Source organism: Micropterus salmoides, unplaced genomic scaffold (assembly GCF_014851395.1).
Source record: "Micropterus salmoides isolate LMB-PRFRI ecotype aquatic unplaced genomic scaffold, ASM1485139v1 Ms_hic_scaffold_13, whole genome shotgun sequence".
NCBI lineage: Eukaryota > Metazoa > Chordata > Actinopteri > Centrarchiformes > Centrarchidae > Micropterus > Micropterus salmoides.
In genome coordinates, this window is record NW_024040374.1 from 19827497 (window position 1) to 19846959 (window position 19463).

At 40.7% G+C, this 19463-nt stretch overlaps 1 protein-coding gene across 1 annotated transcript in view; it reads left to right on the top strand.

The window, feature by feature from the left end:
• The window catches only part of atf6 (activating transcription factor 6), a 33538-nt gene that overhangs the window by 6800 nt on the left and 7275 nt on the right, over window positions 1-19463 (top strand). The window contains exons 7-15 of the mRNA XM_038716053.1: window positions 90-259; window positions 6804-6989; window positions 7073-7164; window positions 8706-8849; window positions 10394-10489; window positions 10603-10705; window positions 11461-11531; window positions 13068-13179; window positions 17234-17318. Coding sequence (XP_038571981.1) covers window positions 90-259; window positions 6804-6989; window positions 7073-7164; window positions 8706-8849; window positions 10394-10489; window positions 10603-10705; window positions 11461-11531; window positions 13068-13179; window positions 17234-17318 — 1059 coding nt within the window. The remainder of the gene's footprint in view (window positions 1-89; window positions 260-6803; window positions 6990-7072; window positions 7165-8705; window positions 8850-10393; window positions 10490-10602; window positions 10706-11460; window positions 11532-13067; window positions 13180-17233; window positions 17319-19463) is intronic.

The following is a 19463-nucleotide window of genomic DNA, read 5'->3' on the forward strand; positions in this document are numbered from 1 at the left end:
CAGCGTTAATCATACAGTAAAAGTCTGATTATAGTATATAGCTAAGACCCGTAATTTGAAAATGTGTATGTGTTGTGTCTCTTTCTCAGGATGTCCCGTAGTGCTGTCTCAGCCGGGCCAGGTGCTGCGGATTCAGACACCACAGGCCGTCACCGGCAATGTGGTCGCCATGCCATCGCTCAGACAGGACAGGCCCGTCCCAGTCGCTGCTCCTCCAGTGGTCTCTGTCACACTTCGAAGCCCTTCGTCAGATGATGATGTGAGTCCCGTCCACACTCTTTAGCACTTAAGTTAAAAGGTTGAACTGGACTGAGGTTTTAACACAGAGGCGGGTAGATGAGGACCAGCGCAGATTAGTGCTGCTACCCTCTTTCAAAGGGTAATGCCAAAAATAAACATTGCGTAGGGCAGTAGTTCTCAAAGTTTTCCTGTCAGGCCCCCAATTCAGAAGCCAAAAACGTTGTGTCCCCCATTCCCAGCAAAAGTTTCATTTTTCCCAGTCATTAACAATACTGGCAACTGAAATAAACAAGCCTGCTAAAAATAGCCTAGCTAGCATCCCAGCACCTTTGTTTGTTTAGGTCACCACATGAATCATATTCATGCAACTTTAGGTCTGCTCAACATCCATGCCCTCCTTGCAGTGGCGCTAAGCCTCTCCAGGCGGCCCATCCCCCAGTTTGAGAAACACTGGCATAGGGGACTAAATAAAAAATTGTAATTGGTGTTTTTTTAATATTCTTGAATTGTTGAAGTTAGTTTTTGGGATGAATGAGGAATGCAGTGGGTACTAATGCTACTCCATTTCACAAGCATGGGTGGTTTAAATCTGTTACTTTTTGGCAAGTACAAAACCTACAATCTGCCCCCTCCAACTTTCTGTGTGGTTACTTATTGCGCGTGTGTGTGTGTGTCATTATTGCTGATTGCACACATAAGTGCTGCCCATTTATACATCTTACTCTATATCTTGTCAAACACCCACATAACTGTAAAAATGGGTCTCAAAATATTTTCAGACCCACTCAATTTGCCTTGATTGGTTACACCCAACGTGGTCTCAAGGGGACTCTGAATCATTTTTTTTCTGGCTACGCATTTACCTAATGGGGAGGTTGTTCACTAAGAAACCAAGTCAGTAAATAGAGGTAACATGAGTTAAGTAGTGTCAAATTCCTCAACCCTGTCGGTCAAAAAGGACATCCAGTTGAGGTAAAATGTCATCTTTGACATCCTCGTCAAACATTTGGTCTGCGCACACATGACTTTAACACCACAGTGATTCGTATGCTTTCAGTGGAAGAGTATCTCTTTATTTCTCTCTCGCAACTGTAGAAATTTTCACTCACAAGCTCCTTTTCATTCATAGGTCTAAGTAGTACCTTAAAAAGTTGTGTTTGTGTGAGTGGACATCCGAGGACTTGCCTGTGTGCACGCTTATGAGTAGCCACATGGGCGTGCCGTGCATGCGCTTGGCCATTAGGTAACTATGATGTTGTGGTCATTCACACTCTGACTGGATCCTGTCCAACATAAATTCTCTCTCTCTCTCGCCCTATTTTTAGCATTTATTTTAATTTCACAAACCATTAACTTTAATTTCTGCGTCTAATATGAAAATAAGGCGTTCAAGGAAAAGTGTCTGCCCTTTTTATTTAAGATGGTGAATTAATTTTTCCACACTAAAGGAAAAGGAAAAGACGGCATGGACCATGTCAGTATGTAAAGATGCAAATGACCCGTGTCTTCTTAAGTGAATAAGTAACAGGAACAGAGCTCAGAGTAGCTGATGCCATGTATACAAGATGCAGATGTTTTTTGTGAATTGATTTGTCACTCTTGTGCTCTTAGAAGAGGGGTATCTGCAGTGTCATTTTTAAAATGATGTTAGTCAGAATAACCCATGAGCCTTCATGATCATTATTGGCCTCTGCTTAGGGTTTTATTGGAAAGACGTACGTTATATAATTGTTGTTGAACAGTGTCATAGAAGGATGATACTCTCTGTGTGAATCTTTCCGTGTGTTGCATTCAGGGGTGATGTCAGACAGCTGCAGTGAACAGAAAACACACACACACACACATGCAAAGTGAACACACAGTCTCCTGATCTTCTGGATTTCATCCTCAAACGGTCATTTCTCCTAGGTCTGTGTAATGACAGCACGGGACAGTAGAGAGCTTTCAGGGAATCTCGTAAGGTACTATTAAGTGCAGCAGGGACTGCCACAGAGATTTAAAAGTTAAAAAAGAAAACACAATTACAGTATGTTTTGTTTATGGTGCAAGCTTGCGGTCTCTCAATAAAGCTCCCCATCTTTTGAGCAGGCTGGTCTTATTTTGGGTGGAGAGTCTGATATTCTTTTAAAGACATGGGACTAGTTTGTTGGCCAGTGCTTCTGATTCTCGTTCCTTTGTTGTTTGATTGAACTACAAATGCCTGTCCTGCTAGTCTCAATTGGCAGCCTCCATTGCAAATGTCCGACAGATGCCATGACTTTCAGCAACTTCAGTGTTGTTTCAGGCATTGGCCCCCAGAGCAACAGTTCTCTCTTGCTCATGTCTGACCTTTTAGTGAGTTGAGAAACATGTTCTCACTCTGTCTTCTCTTCTGTTTGTCTATTTTTGTGAGTAGGACCTCCACATTCACAGTGTTTTCCCGTAAGGGTAGCTTTTTTTTTTGTAATAACCATATGTGTCGCATTTGGGGAAAGTCCCCTAAATCATCTGCAGTGATTTCTGTGGTGACACTGTGTCAAAATGGATCCAATTTTCAGCTATTATCATCTTATAGGAATAATCACCCTGATGCATTACCGATTATATCAATCATAACCTTATGTCACAATGTTCTGTTTTACCAGTTTGCCCAATTTATCTTGACAGTAACAGTAACAGTAATGTTTTCCATCAGGCACTTTTAATAATTACTTCTACTGAATCTCACAGGTGTTAATTGTTTTATGAATGGTAACTATTGACCTCTGACTGAAAAAATAGTCAGCCTCTAAAAGGGCCTGAGAGAGACTTTGTGCCAGACCTCAAGAACAATGTCGAGGAATTCCAAAGGCCAGAGGCCAGAACAAACACGCCTCTTAGCCATTTGTAAAGCTAACCAAGTCAGTAAAGTGTACAATAGGTGATTAAAGGGGAAGGACTATACACGTTAATTATAAGGGGGAAATAAGACTTTTTAGAGCTGAGACCTCCATTAGCTTCTCAAGATCTTTTTAAGATGCTTGGTGAAGGTAGAAAAAATGTATTTATGTTGCAGAATCTGGCTGTGTCGTATCATCGTCGTAAGAATTTAAAGCAAGACTATGTATATTTTGCTAAAGGACGGCCACTGTAGAGGAGACATTTGCTAACATTAGCAACCACCAGCTACTGGTCATATCATGCCATGTAAGGCTGTAGCAGCAAAACCCCGGAGTGTATTAAAGTGAGTGAGGGCCTGTTTTAATGCTTATGACTTCAGCATTTAATTTGTAAGAAAAATGTGTCATTTCATCTTTCAGAAGTCACACAGTCTCGATTGTAAATGGATAGGCTGGAGTTGTTTCCGTGGCCCACTGGGAAGCTCCTGAGCCATGTCATGCATGTGTGAGTGTGTACTAGTTTTTGGACTCGCCGCAGCTGCGTTCACTTTATAACCTCACTGTGGTTTGGCTGCAGCAGCACAGTGGTGGACTTGGTGGTGCTGGGGGAATGTGTAAAATGCCTGTTAAAGATGGCATGCTTGCACCAGGTGCTACTACATGTTGTATCAGTACAGTATGTCTGTGTGTGTCACTGTTCATTTATACAGTACTGCATTTTGGGTTATAGTTGGCCTATATAAGCCTGGGCGTTAAACGGCTGCTAACGATTACATGCTTCAGACAGGTGTTGTGCAGGACGAAGCATTTGTGACAGCTGTAAACAGCCATCAGGGATTGGGTCACTGTAATGTAATGAGCTCCTGCACAGCCGGGGATTTAGCTGTGTGTGTGTGTGTGTGTGTGTGTGTGTGTGTGTATATATATATATATGTGTGTGTGTGTGTGTGTGTGTGTGTGTGTGTGTGTGTGTGGAAAACAGTCCACCCCGGATTTGCAGGCCTCAACAAATCCTCCTATGAGTAAGACTGGAGGATTCACAGGAGGGGACCCCGGGAAAGTATGGGGTGTGATGCTGGACTAAAATGGGTCCCCTCCCTCCAACACAAAACCATGGATGCTTTTATGTCTTGAATTTTCCAATTCACCAGTTCACAAGTTTAATTAAAGAAAAAAGGAAATTCTAGGATAGCTACGAGGAAGTCTGATGAAAACCGTTACAGCTCTCTGAAACAGGACATCAGGTTGTTCTGGATTCTCCGTTGACTCACTATTTTGTCTGTTTTCAACGCTCACGCAGGAAGAACTCTTATCATAGACGCTAGGGGTGTAACAACATTGCATCTTGAGGCATTTAATTTAACACAGCCACTGATTCTGACAATTCACCCTCTGATGTGTTGCACCCTGGACTTTGAGCTGATTTTTTTGTCACCACATCTGGTTATTTTTGTTGGGTAGTAGTATGCAGCAGGAAAAACTACTGTAATCACATTACACGAACTCCATTGGCTCATTAGAAACAAGGCCCTGCTGTAATGAATCTGATGGAAGTGTGAATATTGTGATTCATTACATCCCTAAAAAATAAAATGTTCTCCATTAACATCCAAGGTTGAAAGTTACTGACCTGAGGAATGGATGCCAGAGTTAGAGGTGTTTATGACCTTCCGTAAAATAAGAACACAGTTTCGTCTAAACTTGTTAAACTCCCCTCTCCTTTGGATAGGTTAATGGTTCATCGCACAGTTCTTCCTAGAGTAACCCTTTGGAGGCTGAATTGTAAGAGAAGATCCTCAACAGCAATGTGACAGTTGGGCATGCTGGGATATTTTCTCTCGCCTACATCCATCCATTGAAGAGTTGTTGTGCGATGTTCTCCCTTTCAGCAGCATGCAGCTGGCAATTGTTCATTCTGCAGGAGCAGCTGAGGACATGTGCCCTGCTCATGGGCACCATGGCAGCTTTTTTTTTTTTTTTTTGGTCATTGACTTTTCGCACCATTAATAGTTTGACTTTGAACTGGTGTCTGTGTTTCCCCCAATTCAAGTGAGGTTCGTTAAGAAATGCCACTCTTGCCATTTTTTGCCCCCTGCCTCACATTTTCCTCCTCAGCCTCATTTTAGTTCCCCCTGCTCTCCACTCCCTGGTAACTGCTTACTTGCAGAGTTCCCAGGCTCGGGCTAGTGGCACGGCTCCCAGATCTGGGCTGGGAGACAGAGGGGTTTCTCTGGAGACAGAACACAAATACAGGGATCCAAATAACTTAATCATCAGTGGGGCTATTAGGTCCAGGATCTTAGAGGCTTTCCCTGGTGTTTGTGTTTGGAGAAGGGCAGTAGAGGGTTGGCTGGGGACTGGATGGTCAGTGAAGGTGTTTGAATAATCACCAGGTTTTGGTGATTTGTGATAGGTCATGTTAAGATATGTGCTTTTTGGGTTAGCGTGCAAAACTTCGATTTCATTTCCAACCTCACTGACCTTGATTGGCAGGCATCCCATTGATTACTGGAAACAAGCCGTAAAACGGCTCTTATGTGTTTATTTATTTACTAATTTGTTTATTTTTAAATTATGATTTTCACATTTTTTGTTTTTGCTCGCCTTTTTTGTCTTAATTTGTCATAAAGCTTTGAAAATTAAGACATTAAAGAAATGAAGACAGACTATGTCTGAAATAGTTTTTTTTACATCTAGACCTTTAACATATTGTACCTGAATATATTTTATTTCTGTTTACCATTTTTGTAATTGCTTCTATATTAATGTATATTGTCTGCTACGTAGCAAAGGGAGTTACAAACTCAATTTCACTCTATAAACTGATGTATTGCGACAAAATAAATCTACCTACCTACCTCTGTGTTTTTGTGTCTCAGATGTGAACCTAAAAACATGACATACTCCGTAAACACACATTTCTTCACATATAGAACAGAGGTCTTGCAAGTGACCCCTGGACCTCTCAAAGGATGTCAGTGTAAATATTTTCAAACGGGAGCTTGATTGTGTGCACTTAAGGGCTCTTTAGGGGATGTTGAAGCCGTGATTTGTTGTAGAGGTGTCATTAACCTTGCAACACATCTTAAACATCACCGAAGTAAACTGGAGCATCGGCAGCCGAGGTATTCTCCCAGTGAGAATCACAAAGCTGACCCTGTCTTGTATGGCGGCGCCCCTGTACACTCAGCCAGTGACCCCCTTTTCGATCTTCTCCTGCCTTCCCACACTTCTTCTTGTAAGGAGTTCCTCAATGCTTTTCAATGTACCACATACATCCAGAGCAGATGTTAGCTCTCTAGTGTGGAAACAGCAGTAAATATGGATAAGCATATATACCATACAGATCTACGATTGACTGTGCTATGTTGTTTCACATGGCTTCATGTGTCTCAGTGTTTTTGTTTGTTTTTATCCCCACACTTTGATTGCTCATATGAATGAAAATCCATTTTTAACCAAATGTCCTCGATAGCATAGATAAACATGATGTCACACCAGGTAGAGCACCCTGTGATCTACAGCCAAACAGGTTGCTAAGGAAGACATTTCACTGCTTTCTCAAAATACCTCTTTCCTGTTTGGATAGGTGTCAAGTGGATACATCCACTTGTGATGAAAAGCGTGACTTGACATGAGTAATGACCTATGTCATAATGTTATTCTTGTGTCGGTGTTTCTGTCTTTGTTGCCTTCTCGCTCCAGTCAAAGTTTTCCCAGAGGCAGCAGCGCATGATAAAGAACCGCGAATCAGCATCCATGTCTCGGAAAAAGAAGAAAGAGTATCTGCTCTCGCTGGAAGCCCGCCTGAAAGTGGCGTTGTCTGAGAATGAGGTGCTCAAGTGTGAGAATGGCAACCTCAAGAGGCAGCTGGAGGGCCTGCTGAGTGAGGTGAGAGACTGGATGTCACAGCTCTGCCAAAACAGCCCGAAACGTTTTTAATTTAACACAATGCCTTTTCTTTTTCCCTGCAGAACACAGTACTAAATGCAACGGCCCCCAAGAGGAGAGCTGTGTGTCTCATGGTACTGTTGGTGTTCCTCGTGCTTAACGTCGGACCAATGAGGTGAGCTTATGACACATAATGTGACCATGGATCTCTCCGTATGTCTTTTAAATGTCCACATCAATTTGATTTAGCATCGAAAATCTTAAATTCATTTTAAAACAAAAGAGCGCCGGTGACGCAGATTCTGCAGTTTCAGAAACAGGAAGATTACTGGTAACTGCAGCATATTGTAGATACACAAGAGTTTCATTGCTGAAGGAAAACAAATGGGAAGCCCCATGACTCATTGTGGCAATTACAGCTCTCATGTAAGACATTACACAAAAACATTTATTGAAAACGGTGCCGAACATTTCCCAATATGTTCACAAAAAAAACAACTTCAGTCTTTTTTTCAGTTGACAAAGTGACATTGTTGACATTAGCCTAAAAATACAATTGAAATGTAAAAAAAAAAACAATTGCCACTTTAGCTAAGACTGGTTCATGTTGGAACACATGCCCATAAATAATGATTGGTCTCTCTTTAAAGCTTTGAGCTAAATCACCTACCATAGTAATCTTGTGATACATCCAGCATAATGTAGTCCGATAACACTCAGACTGGACATTTTATCCTGTGTGAAATGGATCTAGCTGGTGAAGCAACCAACTAGCTGGTGAAGCAACTAACAGTTCATCTCTGCCAAGTGGCTCTTGTGTGTATGTTCCGTTCCTCTGTTGTTATAGGACTAATGGGTGAATACGACTGCAAACACCCTGCTGGGTTGGGAGGAAAGTAAACATTTACCACTTACAAATGTAAAAAGAAAATAATTTCTGGCCACAAAAGAAGTATAAAACACTTGTTTATGTTTACGTTTTTCTGATCTCAGCTTGTAACATTAACAACAGTGACAAATTAAGATGAGTTATGTGAAACTACACTGGGGAAAGAGCTGATTCCACCCAGCTAGCAGATGGAGAGATTGTGTAATTCCACAAACTCAAGCTCACAGTCCAACTCCAACTGTAACGATGAATTCTCTGTTCTCATGTTGTAAAAATGTTTGTTTTCTCCTGGGAATAACTTTCTCCACAAGGATGCGAGCATTCACTTGTCGGACTTGTTGGCTTTGATTATTTGCGTGCGCTCTGTGCTGGGAATGTGTTCTTTCAGTTGTTCTCTGGGGCTTAAACATGAAAAAGGTTCTTTGGAGCCATGAATGAGTTTGCTTTTGCGACTCAAGGGAAATTCACGGTAGCTGAAGTCTGTGTGTGTCTGTACCTGTGCTCACATCTGTGTGTTTTGTGTTTGGGCTCTCCTTTGGAACGCAAAATATGCCCGCTTTTGAGGTCCAATCCCTTTGAAATGAAAATGCCGCCCAGGGTAGTAATACCGTTGAAAGAGACTGTGTGCGTAATTTTGCTTGTGCGGGTGCCCCAGCATGCTTTGGGTTATGCAGTCTAGATCAGAGTTCAGATTCTGCTTGTGGCTTAAAAAATAAAAATCCTCCAGTACCCAGTCCTTCTTTTCTGTTTGTTTGCTTCGTCCTGAGTGTCCTGATTTTACCTCACCTGCCTCTTTTCCTCACCTCACCTGTCCTCTGTTTCATCAGACTGTTTCAGGGTGGCTCCAAGCATGATGCTTTTTCCACTCAGCACAGCGGGAGACACCTGTTGGATTTCTCCCCAGAGGCAGAAACTGAGGTCGTGATGGGCCCCGATCCCCACCGTAGTGGCTCCTCTGAGATTGCAGACAGGTAATGAGCTCAACCCCTCCCCCGACACTTTTCACAGCACAATACCGTGTCCCGTGGACCAGGATGCACCTGTGCCTGGGCTCAGTCTGAACTGGTACAGCTCATTATAGCACGTGTAAACATGTGCACCAGCCGGTTACCAACTCTGTCCAAACGTCTGCCTTTCAAATGCTTCCAGGCCCTTGGCTATTTGGCAGCTTTGAGTAACAAGGTGGGAAATTGGGGTCAGGCCTTGTTTGACATCCAGCTTTATATTGCCAGTAACAGTTTATTTTTCTAAAGGGTTATATATTTTTCTTTCTCTTTTCTAAATGCAATCGAGGCCCCGCAGTCTCATTTGTAAATTGCATAAATAACATTCTTGTTTGGTACATTACCTGCACCACCATGTCCTGAAAATGATGTTTTGCAAGGTGGTCAGAGTGTCTAATGTCTGCATGGCATCGCCAGCCTGTGTTATGTCAGATCTCTGCGAAGGGTATGTTACAAGTTAATGCAAACCATTCATCTCTAGTGTCAAGTTTCCCGGCAGCATCAAAGCAGCGCAGGCAGGAAGGAACACATTAGCCTTTACAAAAGGGGTGACACAGCGGAGAGGAGGATGACGGGGGAGATATGCAACCTAATCTTGGGGTCCCACTGAACAGGAAGATGTGTGTGTGCAGGAAGGTTAACACGGGCCCCTCGGTCAGAGTTATGATCAGGCCTCTGTGGTCTGACATGTTGTCTCGCCAAACCGTTTCCAGAACATTTAGAGACGGGAACGCAAGGCGTAGTCGACGTGTTGGCTCAGATCAGGGAGGCCCAGTGGAGTTATTACGTCGGAGGCAGACGTTTTGGTAAGAAGCCTCCTGCAGGTGGGCACTGACTGTGGACAGTCTACATCATCACCTCAAGCCACATAATCATTCACTCACTGAAGTATAACAGTTGTAATTAAAGTCACAGTAATGTCTGAGGAGGAAGGTCAAGCCATGCAGTGCAGTGTGTTTCTAATCCATAATGTGTGGTGTATGGTAACAACCCAGGCTGTTGTTTTCGTCTGTCGTCAATGAGCAGACTGGATGTGACCTACAGGGGGGCGATGCTCAGTTCTCTGTTGCATGTTTCTGAGCAGGATTTAATGCAGCATGTGGATGGATCCTTTCAGAATCTCTGCACTTTTCGTATTTTCGTTCATACATTCAGGGATTGAAGCTCCGCCACCTGTGCACGTTAAGTATCAAACATTTGAAGCAATAGAAGAAATTAGTAACCAATAAAATTCAACAGGGATGTAAATGGCCCCACATTGAAGCAATGCTGGGTTTCCTTTTTTTACCCCCTCACTCAATCCCCTCTGGGTGTTTCACCTTCGTCAGAGGGCAAGTGGCCATGTTGGCTCTCACTTTGCATTCAAAGCATATTCTCAACATGTGGAAAACATTTTTAACAGATTGTTATTATGAAACTCTTACATTTATTTGAGAGCATCTGACCAGCCTTGTTAAGTTATCACTTTTGTCTCCTATCACCCTCTGTCTCCTTTTTCTTCTGTGTTGTAGTTCTGAGGATAAGGCCCTGATGGTGGTGAAGGATCCTATCTTCCTCAGACCACCTCCCCCCTGCCAGCCTCCTGTTAACAGGACGAAGTGCTTAGAGTAAGTTATGAACACTTTCATGTATCAATGAAAGCACACAAGCATACTTATTAGCTGATGCCCTTTCTCCTTCCACATGAGACCTGAGAGAATTGACTGAATTTGATTGGCAGGTTGACTCATGAGTTGAGGGGTTGGGTCCACCGTCATGAAGTGCAGCTGACCAAATCCAGGCGAGTGAGTAATAGCAATCACAAGCCCACCAGGACCATTCTGGTAAGTCACAGCAGCATGTTTTGTGAAAAAACAAAACCTGAAAATCTGATGGGCTGTGCAAAAATGTACATGATGGTCCGTGTGTGCAATAAAGCTTCACAAACAAACTAAACTTGACTTGTATTTTAGTCCATTACATTCAGTATAAAGTGGTCTTTGGCAAACCGAAGCCTCTCTTTCACCACTGTTTCACCTCCCCTCACACCATCCCTTTTTCTGCCTCTCATTTCTCTTTATTGGGCTGAGTTTAATCCGGCTGCCCTGAGAAAGTAAACGCAACACTTAGAGGGGGAGCTGTGGGATTAGTGCCCCCTGCTCCTTTTTTTCCATCATTTGTTCAAAATCTGTCACAGTACCTCTAATCCGCTAGGGCCTATACCCAGTTGGTATATACCCATTTTTCATTTTACTATAAATACAAATGTAGGTGTGTTTATTTCTCACCTGCATTGAGCTATTTTAGACACTCATTCGTCTTTGCAGTATTTACAACATATGGAACTTTACAAGACTGATAATATTAATAAGATGTAAATTTTAAATTGTGTTTCTGTTCATTTGAATGGTTCTACTTGCTCTTGCATGTTTGGCAGATAGTTGTTAGCGTACAATAATATAGATGTTTTGAAATGATGGCCAATCACAATGGTTTGAATGGAGCCTGTATTGATGTGTAAAGACAGTGTTTCCAACAGTTTTCATGTAGCACATGAACATAAAGAGGTTATAGCTAATCGTTTCATTTTTCCTAACAGAAAACAGAGAATAAGGAGGCAGAAAGAGCCCAGATTGTGACCGTCCATTACTCTGAAACTACTGAGGAAAAGTGAGTAAAGGCCTGTTACAACGTGTTTGTGTCAGATTCACACATTTTACATGTCAGTTCTTTTTCTTTTTTTTTTAAAGCTGCATAAAGCATTTCTTGACAGCTAGAGAGCAGAACATATTGTAAATACGAGCAACACTAGGTTGTGAACTAAAACAGTGAGCTTTAATCTGTTTACAGCTGCAGACTGGAGTGTTTATTGTCAGCAGGAGCCACAGAAATAGATTATGTAAAGCAACTGTAGACATAACAAACTGGTATGTTTCATTGTTTTATAGTTGTATTTGACCAAAGTGGGTCTGTAAATGGAATTGCAGTGGTAAATAACATTTCTGCTTGTATTTCCACATTTTGGGCATTTGCTCCCTTTCTTGTTGTTGGTTTTTTTTTTTTTAACAATTGTACCCATTTATGATACAGGGATTATAAAGCATGACCCTTGTATACGTAGCTGCAGAGGTTTGGCCGTCAGTAAGAACCTTTTCTGCTGGACTGCACCGGGTAGTTCAGATCAGACAGATGGAGTCAATAGTTTTTTGGCCACCTACAGTTTTTTCCCCTCAGTTATTGTAAGTCTAAGAAGGCTATGAAACGTCCACATATACAGGACAAATCTGTTTCAGCAGTTAACCTCTGCAGGGCTGCCGATTGGCCAGAATGAAAATAGAAAATACACAAGAAAAATTCCCTTTTTAAGCAGGATATCTTGTACCCAGGTCCCAGAGGGATTGTGGATTTCCCTTCACAAAGGTTTTTTTTTTTTTTTTTGGTTTTCATCCTCATGTTTGTGACCTCTCTGCTGTATACATTAATCTTAGAACCATTGTGTTACAGCAGTGGGTTGGGAAACAAAGAGATGTAGACCACGGTAGAGCTGCAACTAATTATTATTATCAATTAATCTGCTGATTATTTTCTTGATTAATGTTTTGGTTACATAACAGAATATAGCGAAAAATGCAAGGTGATGTCATTAAATGTTTTTTTTTTTGTATGACCAACAGTCCAAAACCCAAAGAGCATCAGTTTATTATAATGTAAAACAAGGGAAAGCAGCCAAGTCTCATATTCGAGAACCTGGAACCAATTAAATTTGGGCATTTTTGCTTGAAAACTGACTTAGACGGTGAATTTATTAAATTGTTGCAAATTACATTTCTGTTGATTGATTAACAAATTAATTGACTAATAGTTGAAGTACTAGATGACTGTAACATGTTGTTTTTGATGATTCTGATGATCTTGTTCTAACACCAAAGAATAAAGCATTGTGTCTGGATTGAAGTGAAATGGACAGACATATCGAATAAGATCAGTGTTTTAATAAAAATCAGATTTTAAAACTATTAAATAATTTTATCTACATGAAATTTGCCAAATATAATATTTTTTTCTGGCAAAAAACTGTGATTATCAGCATTTGATCAGTAGAAAATGTGAAACACCCAAATTGATTGAATCCCAGCTTCTGAATATTGAAAATATTTTTCAGCATTCCTCATATTTTTCTGCAATCCTGTTATTCTTCATCAACAGGAATCCTGGCAATGAGCTGCAGATATACTATGCACCTCATAACACCTACAGTGACTTTTTCGATGAGATCAATCGCCGTGGCGACACTTTCTACGTAGTGTCTTTCCGCAGGGTAAGTTTCAGCTTGTCTGGTCCATTACACTGACTTGAGAAGAGAATCTGGCGCTGGCTTCCAGGCAAAATCTGACACGGTCATGAAATTGATCACATAAACTAAAATTAGAAGAGATTTCAATGGACGCTTTCACTGCTAACACTAATCACATGTCTGTGGTGATATTTCCTTCTCCCAAACTGGTCTTAAAAAGCGCCAAATTAATTTATGAATCATAAATGATCATTTGATTTGGGAGAAAAGGGGAGGGTCGGGAAGGTGGTGAAATACTCACACCCAAGGGTGTAACTACCCCTCTCCAGTCCAGTTTCCTTGGTCCATTTGCAATCATCAAGACCATGTTTTAGATTTTTAGGCATGACCAAATGTCACTGTTAATCTGCATGGTCTTTATTCGTTTGACAATTTTTCCACATTTGGGAATCTGAATCTGGTTTTAATTTCCCCTCTTGATATGATTATTCCTGGACATATTCAGAAAGAGTTATTTGATTAGTTTGGTTTAGTTTCTTGGATTGCTGTCCTTTTGTTTTCAAAAAATATTTTTATATTTATAGACCCAACCGTACATATTTTTGCTCTTGAGTACTAACCAAACAATAAGAAAACACATTATTCTTTAAGTTCTACCCATTATAGTTTGTATTTTATCATTATGGGAAGTTCCTGTTCTATCTGTGTTCACTGAACTACGCCAAATAACACACATTTACTTCAACAATTGACCAAAAACTAACAAAAGAAAGTAAGAAATTATAGATTTAACACCTTGCAAACGTGAATGACCTGCTGCAGTCCTCTGAAATGAAACTGTGTTTCTTCATCACTGTTCCAAAGAGCTGGGCCAAGCTCGTAGGTGATGTTAAGCCCTTAAATCCTCAGGATTACTCAGTGGGGTGGGAGTTTTGAAGCATGTGGTCAAGGATCAAGACCTCTTGTCACCAAGCAAGTCACAAAGGTTTGCCTCTGAGTTGGCATGGTGACAGCAGGGACAATGGTAACAATGGTGTACCCCTAGTTGAGGGCCTCTACAGGTCAAGTAGCCGTCCTTCAATTCCAGCTGCTTTGTGTTGCATGAGCAGCGAGGCTGTTATTGTTTATCCAAACTTTGTATCATAGAATTAAACAAATCATCTTTACAGGGGTAAATAAATTCCCTAATATTTTAACCTTTAATCAAACAGTTGAACAGAATAATATATAGTGACTCATGAAGTTTGATTCTTTAATGACCTGATGACAAAAGATGCTTTTGTAATGAATCACCCAGATATATTGACTCTTTCAGTGTAATTCTAAAACATGTTGAAAAATGGCTAATGGTCACACTTAGCATGACAGGGAGAGCATAAAAACACCAGAGCTTAAAATGAAATTCAACCTTTAGTTTATCTGAATAATAACCTTTTTTTGTTTAATCAAAAATTATTCATGTCACAATTGAAAACACTAACAACTTTTAAACTATTTGAAAGCCTTGATTACTTTGATGTTGCGCTGCAACTAATGACAATTTTCTCTATTAATTGATTGGTATTAACTGTTTGGTAAGAATAGTATATAATAGTGGAAAAAGATATTTAGTTTAGATCACTTAAGACAAAGAAACACAGAAAATCTTCATTTCATCTTAATTTTACTCATTTCACACCAAAGGAAAATATCATAAGTCCTGTTTCCTTTTACTACATGCCTGCTGTTTTTGATGTGAATTTTTTAATGTGTCAAGTGCTGACGTGGATTTTAATATGCAGGGGCAGTTTCAGTAATCAAAGATGCATTATTTGGTATGTCAGAAACACTTTTAAGGAGCACTCAATAGAGAAAAACAGAACACAGATCGCAGGCCTGTTATTCAATGTGACCTTTTTAACTCTTACAGACCTTTGTCAACTTTTCTCAGTCAGTTTTGCCTGTATTTTGTTTCCTGGGTTTCAGGGTGTTTTTGTGTGTGTGTCGGCAAAAGCGGGTGTGCTTTTGTTTTTTTGTTCCAGTCGGTATGATCTTATTACAAGACTGCCAAAGCTCTGGATTAAATTTGGAATTTGTTTAGATTTTAAAGCCAATCACTACCAATTTTCACTTTTGTCCCTCTAGGCAAAATATTTTCATCATGGCCTGTTCTTGCCCTCGCCAGCAGTTGAGGTCATTCACTACACTATGTAGCTCACTCAGAGGCCATGCTTAGGGTCAAGTTTACTTTAAGCCCCTCAACAGATACATGACCACCTGTGGCTTTGTTTAAGTGTGAAATGAGGTGAGGTGATGGAAAACATAACAAGACCACAATATTCAAAAAGTCATTTTGCGGTCTTGCTTCACTTCTTGTGTTGTTTTAGCACCTGTTGCTTTATGTAAGTGTGCATTGGGGTGAGGTGGTGGAAACACTGGCTGCTTTCACTGTGGACTTTATCCAATAAGGTTCAAGGAAAATTCACCTGTTGTCATGGTAGCTGGAGCTGGTTATGTCAGCTTGAAAAGCTCGCCGGTCCCTTTGTAATGAGCAGAAATGTGATTGGTGTTTTTCTACCTCTTACCACCCTTCAGACACAGTCAAGGCCAACCTCTCATTAATTTTTAGCATTTTATTCTCCCTTTGGTGGCTTACAGACTATCCCTAAGACCTTGCATTGACCATATATTGTACCAAACCCCTTTATCTGAAGACACACTATCAGTGAAAGCACACAAGAATACTTAGCTGATTTAGTGTCATTTTAATAAAACTTACTAGGGATTATGAAGCACACTCTTATTTATAGCAATGACATACAAACACCTCCCACATATGCTCTAAATTTTGTAACATTATCTTTATTCTTATTGACACATTCTCATTGACTTTCCCACACATCGGTACGTCTCCTCGTATCTCACAAGTCTTTCACATTGCTCCGTCTCATCTTCTTGCTTTAATCCCTTTCCTTACCTCATCAGACCGTACTCCTGCCCAGGCTGAGTTTTGCAAGCCAAGTGTGATAAAGTTAACCCGTTTTCAGTTGGTGTCTTGTTAGTCGGAAAGCCACACAAAGATCCAGTCTTGCAGATGAAGGAGACCAAATCGTGGGGGATTGCTCTGCAGTTACCAGTCTGACTTAAGTCTTTGCTTGTGGGCACCCCACCAATTTTACACTTAAAGATCAGTTTACTTCGAAGGAGCAGAAGTACTCTGCCTATAAACCAGTTGCATAATGGTTCTGAAAGGAGCGTTTTAAAGTATGAAAAGTGTCTCAGATTAAAGAGAGAGCCTGCGTTTCAAACTAACCCTAACCCACTGTTTATTCTAGGAGGTATCACTCCATGCAGGTTTCATTCATTGGTTCTGGTATGCGGGCTTGTTGAGATGCTTTGTTTTACTTGTTTTGCTTGTCTGTTGTGTTGTCACTGCAAAATGTGCAGTTCATGTGTTCTGTAGTTTTCAGATAATGTAGGATTTCAGTCACCAATTTTAGCATTGCTTCAGTTAAATGAGTTACAGTCAGAGTGGGCCTACAGCGAAACACCGCCATTACTGTGTGTGTGCCAGTCACATGTGTGTTTGCACATTAGCATTCCTCTCCACCACAACTCTGTCTGAGAGGATGTGTATGTGCTCAGATTGAAACCTCCCCTCTTGTCTAATGAGTCGCACCAAAAACATTTGAATATCTCCAGAAACTGAAGTACTTTGCTGGTTGATGCCATTTTGATCTCAGACTTCTGGTGGATTAAGAAGTGTAATAACTGCTTTAGGTGACAGTATTGAAAATAGAACGGTACAACTGTTTAGCTGATGAGGCATGGCATGAAAAAAGTGCTCAATTTGAAGAATATTGTGACTAGAAAGGCCCTCGTGGAAATTATGCTCATGCTAGAATTTTTTAATCTACCAAAGGACCATTGCATCATGGATAGTTGTTAATGCAAGTCCTTCAGTAGGTCTACTCCTCAGAGTTGTAAACTCAGCTTGAAATCTTGATCAACAACTGGCAAATGCATATATTCAACCACTTTATTTGCTTCCAAATTGGTTGAATTTTTCTCTTGACGACCTTCTCTTCTTTGTTCTCAGGATCATCTTCTGCTTCCCGCCACTAACCACAACAAAGGAAGTCGACCCAAGATGTCTGTGGTGTTGCCAGCCATGAACATAAATGGTATGCACTGCAGCACAGACACACCAGTTGGGGAGTTTGATCACTCAACACAATGTAACAGATGAAAGGCAAGCTGGGAGCAGATTCAGAATCACGTCTCCCCACAAGAATGCATTACTTTTAGCCTAAAACACTTCTAGGAAGCAGAACTGCTAGGACCAAAATAGAGAACTTTTGCTTTTTAAGCCTATTAAGGTAATATTGATCCTTTTTTTTAACCTATGCTGGTATTTTGTTTTCCAAATTGTGCCTTTTTGGATCGAGAGTGTGTGTTGCCTGTTTAACTTAAATTAACGTTTCTTTATAGATTTTCTTTGCCAAAAAGTTTATTTGACATCTGGCTTCTTTTTAGTAGAAGGCCTTTGCTCCCTCCCTCCCTCTGAGCCCTTTGTGGTTTCTGTCATGTCCTTCAGCCTCTGATTATTCTCTCTGTTGCATTTAGCAAGTGTCTGTACAGCCGCTGACCGAACCACACACAGACACAAACATTAAAATAGCCTTTTCATTGTGGTAATTTACTTTTGAGTTAGATTTATGTTCTGAAAATAATACAGTTGAGGCTGGGCAGAGATTTGTGTATTTTGTTAAATGTAAAATTTAAATTTGTTTTAATTAAATATTTTATTATATCAAAAATCTATTATTGTTAAAACAAACTAACAAAAATGCCCTTATGCAAGCCTAAAAACATTGTGTGACCACATCTTTGTTGTCATCACTACATACTGTACATTGCTTGAAGTGCTGGCTTTACATCAACAATGACAAGATCTGTGGTTCCAGTCCTTAGACTTTATTTAAAGATGGACGACGCGTCTCTACTTCCTCCATCTATACAAAAATGAAGCCAAAATGTCCCGGGTGCTACGGGTGCTGCCATCTTGTGCTGGTTTGGAATCTAGTGACCAGGGTTGGAGCCGTGGTATCGAGGTCCCGCCTATATATCCGGCCAATCGGGAGCAGGGCTCAGCTGTCAATCCTGATGTGAAGCCCCCTTTTTATGGCATCAAATAACTAATTTAAACCAGGCTTATTTGGAAAAATGATCACTTGAACATACATCAGCGTGATAAGAACTAGCTGAAATGAAAGAAACCATCTTTAAACTGTTTTTCCATTACCGGTGTAATTGATGTGTAAATGATGTGTACTTTGACTTTTTAGTTTGGCCCATGTCCCATCCGCTAACATGGAGTGGGTGGGGGCATGTGTTATAACCTTATGAACATTACTGCAGCCAGCCACCAGGGGGTGATTGTGATGTTTTGGCTTCACTTTTGGGGAGCTGTTAAGTTGTCCATCTTTATATAAAGTCAATGATCCACTCTAGGCTGTATCACCTAGAGACAAGGAAAGTAAAAGCATGTGTAACTGTTAGAACTGCTCTCTGGTGTGTGTGTGTGTGTGTGTGTGTGTGTGTGAGGTTATACGCTTCACATTTTGGCTAAATACTGGTGAGAGATAGTTTACACTGCTTGTTATGTGTCCTCTTTAGCCTGCTTAATGTGAGTCAGCAAGTTTCCAGGTAGGAGTCGTTTAGCAAAGTCTTCAATGTAGAATTATTCATCCGAACATATATGATTATTGATCCTTAAACACTTGTGAAAATGTAAGCACTTTGGTTTGATCATGCAACACAAACAATCATTGTCATGTCGCACATGATGACTGCATGCTTGTGATGAAGACTCGAATTACTTTCAATCAAATGCAGGTCCTCTTCAGCTTATAGAGCAGGCACATAGTTCATGTATACTGCTATAAACCCCTAAAGAGAACAATTGCAGTGCACAGCTTGTCATAGTGGGTGGCAATCAGAATGCACATGGGGGGGAGGGGGTGTCTGTGGTTCCCACCAGCTCATTTGAGATGCACTCACCCGTTTATTTGACCGCCTGCCCTCAAAAACAAACCTGTCATTATCATGTTAACACTGGTAAACATGAGGTATGCTTCAGTATCTGAGCACTTTTTATTGGCAAAAACCTTGGACTTTGACGGGTGCATTTGTTGCCAAATTGTTTTTTTAAATAAATAATTTAAGTATACAGATGTTTCCATATTTCCATGAGCTCATCTTAGCTTTTCTCCACGGTCCATAGATCTGCTGGATGATCAATACAGTATGTCAGAGTCCGGTCATCA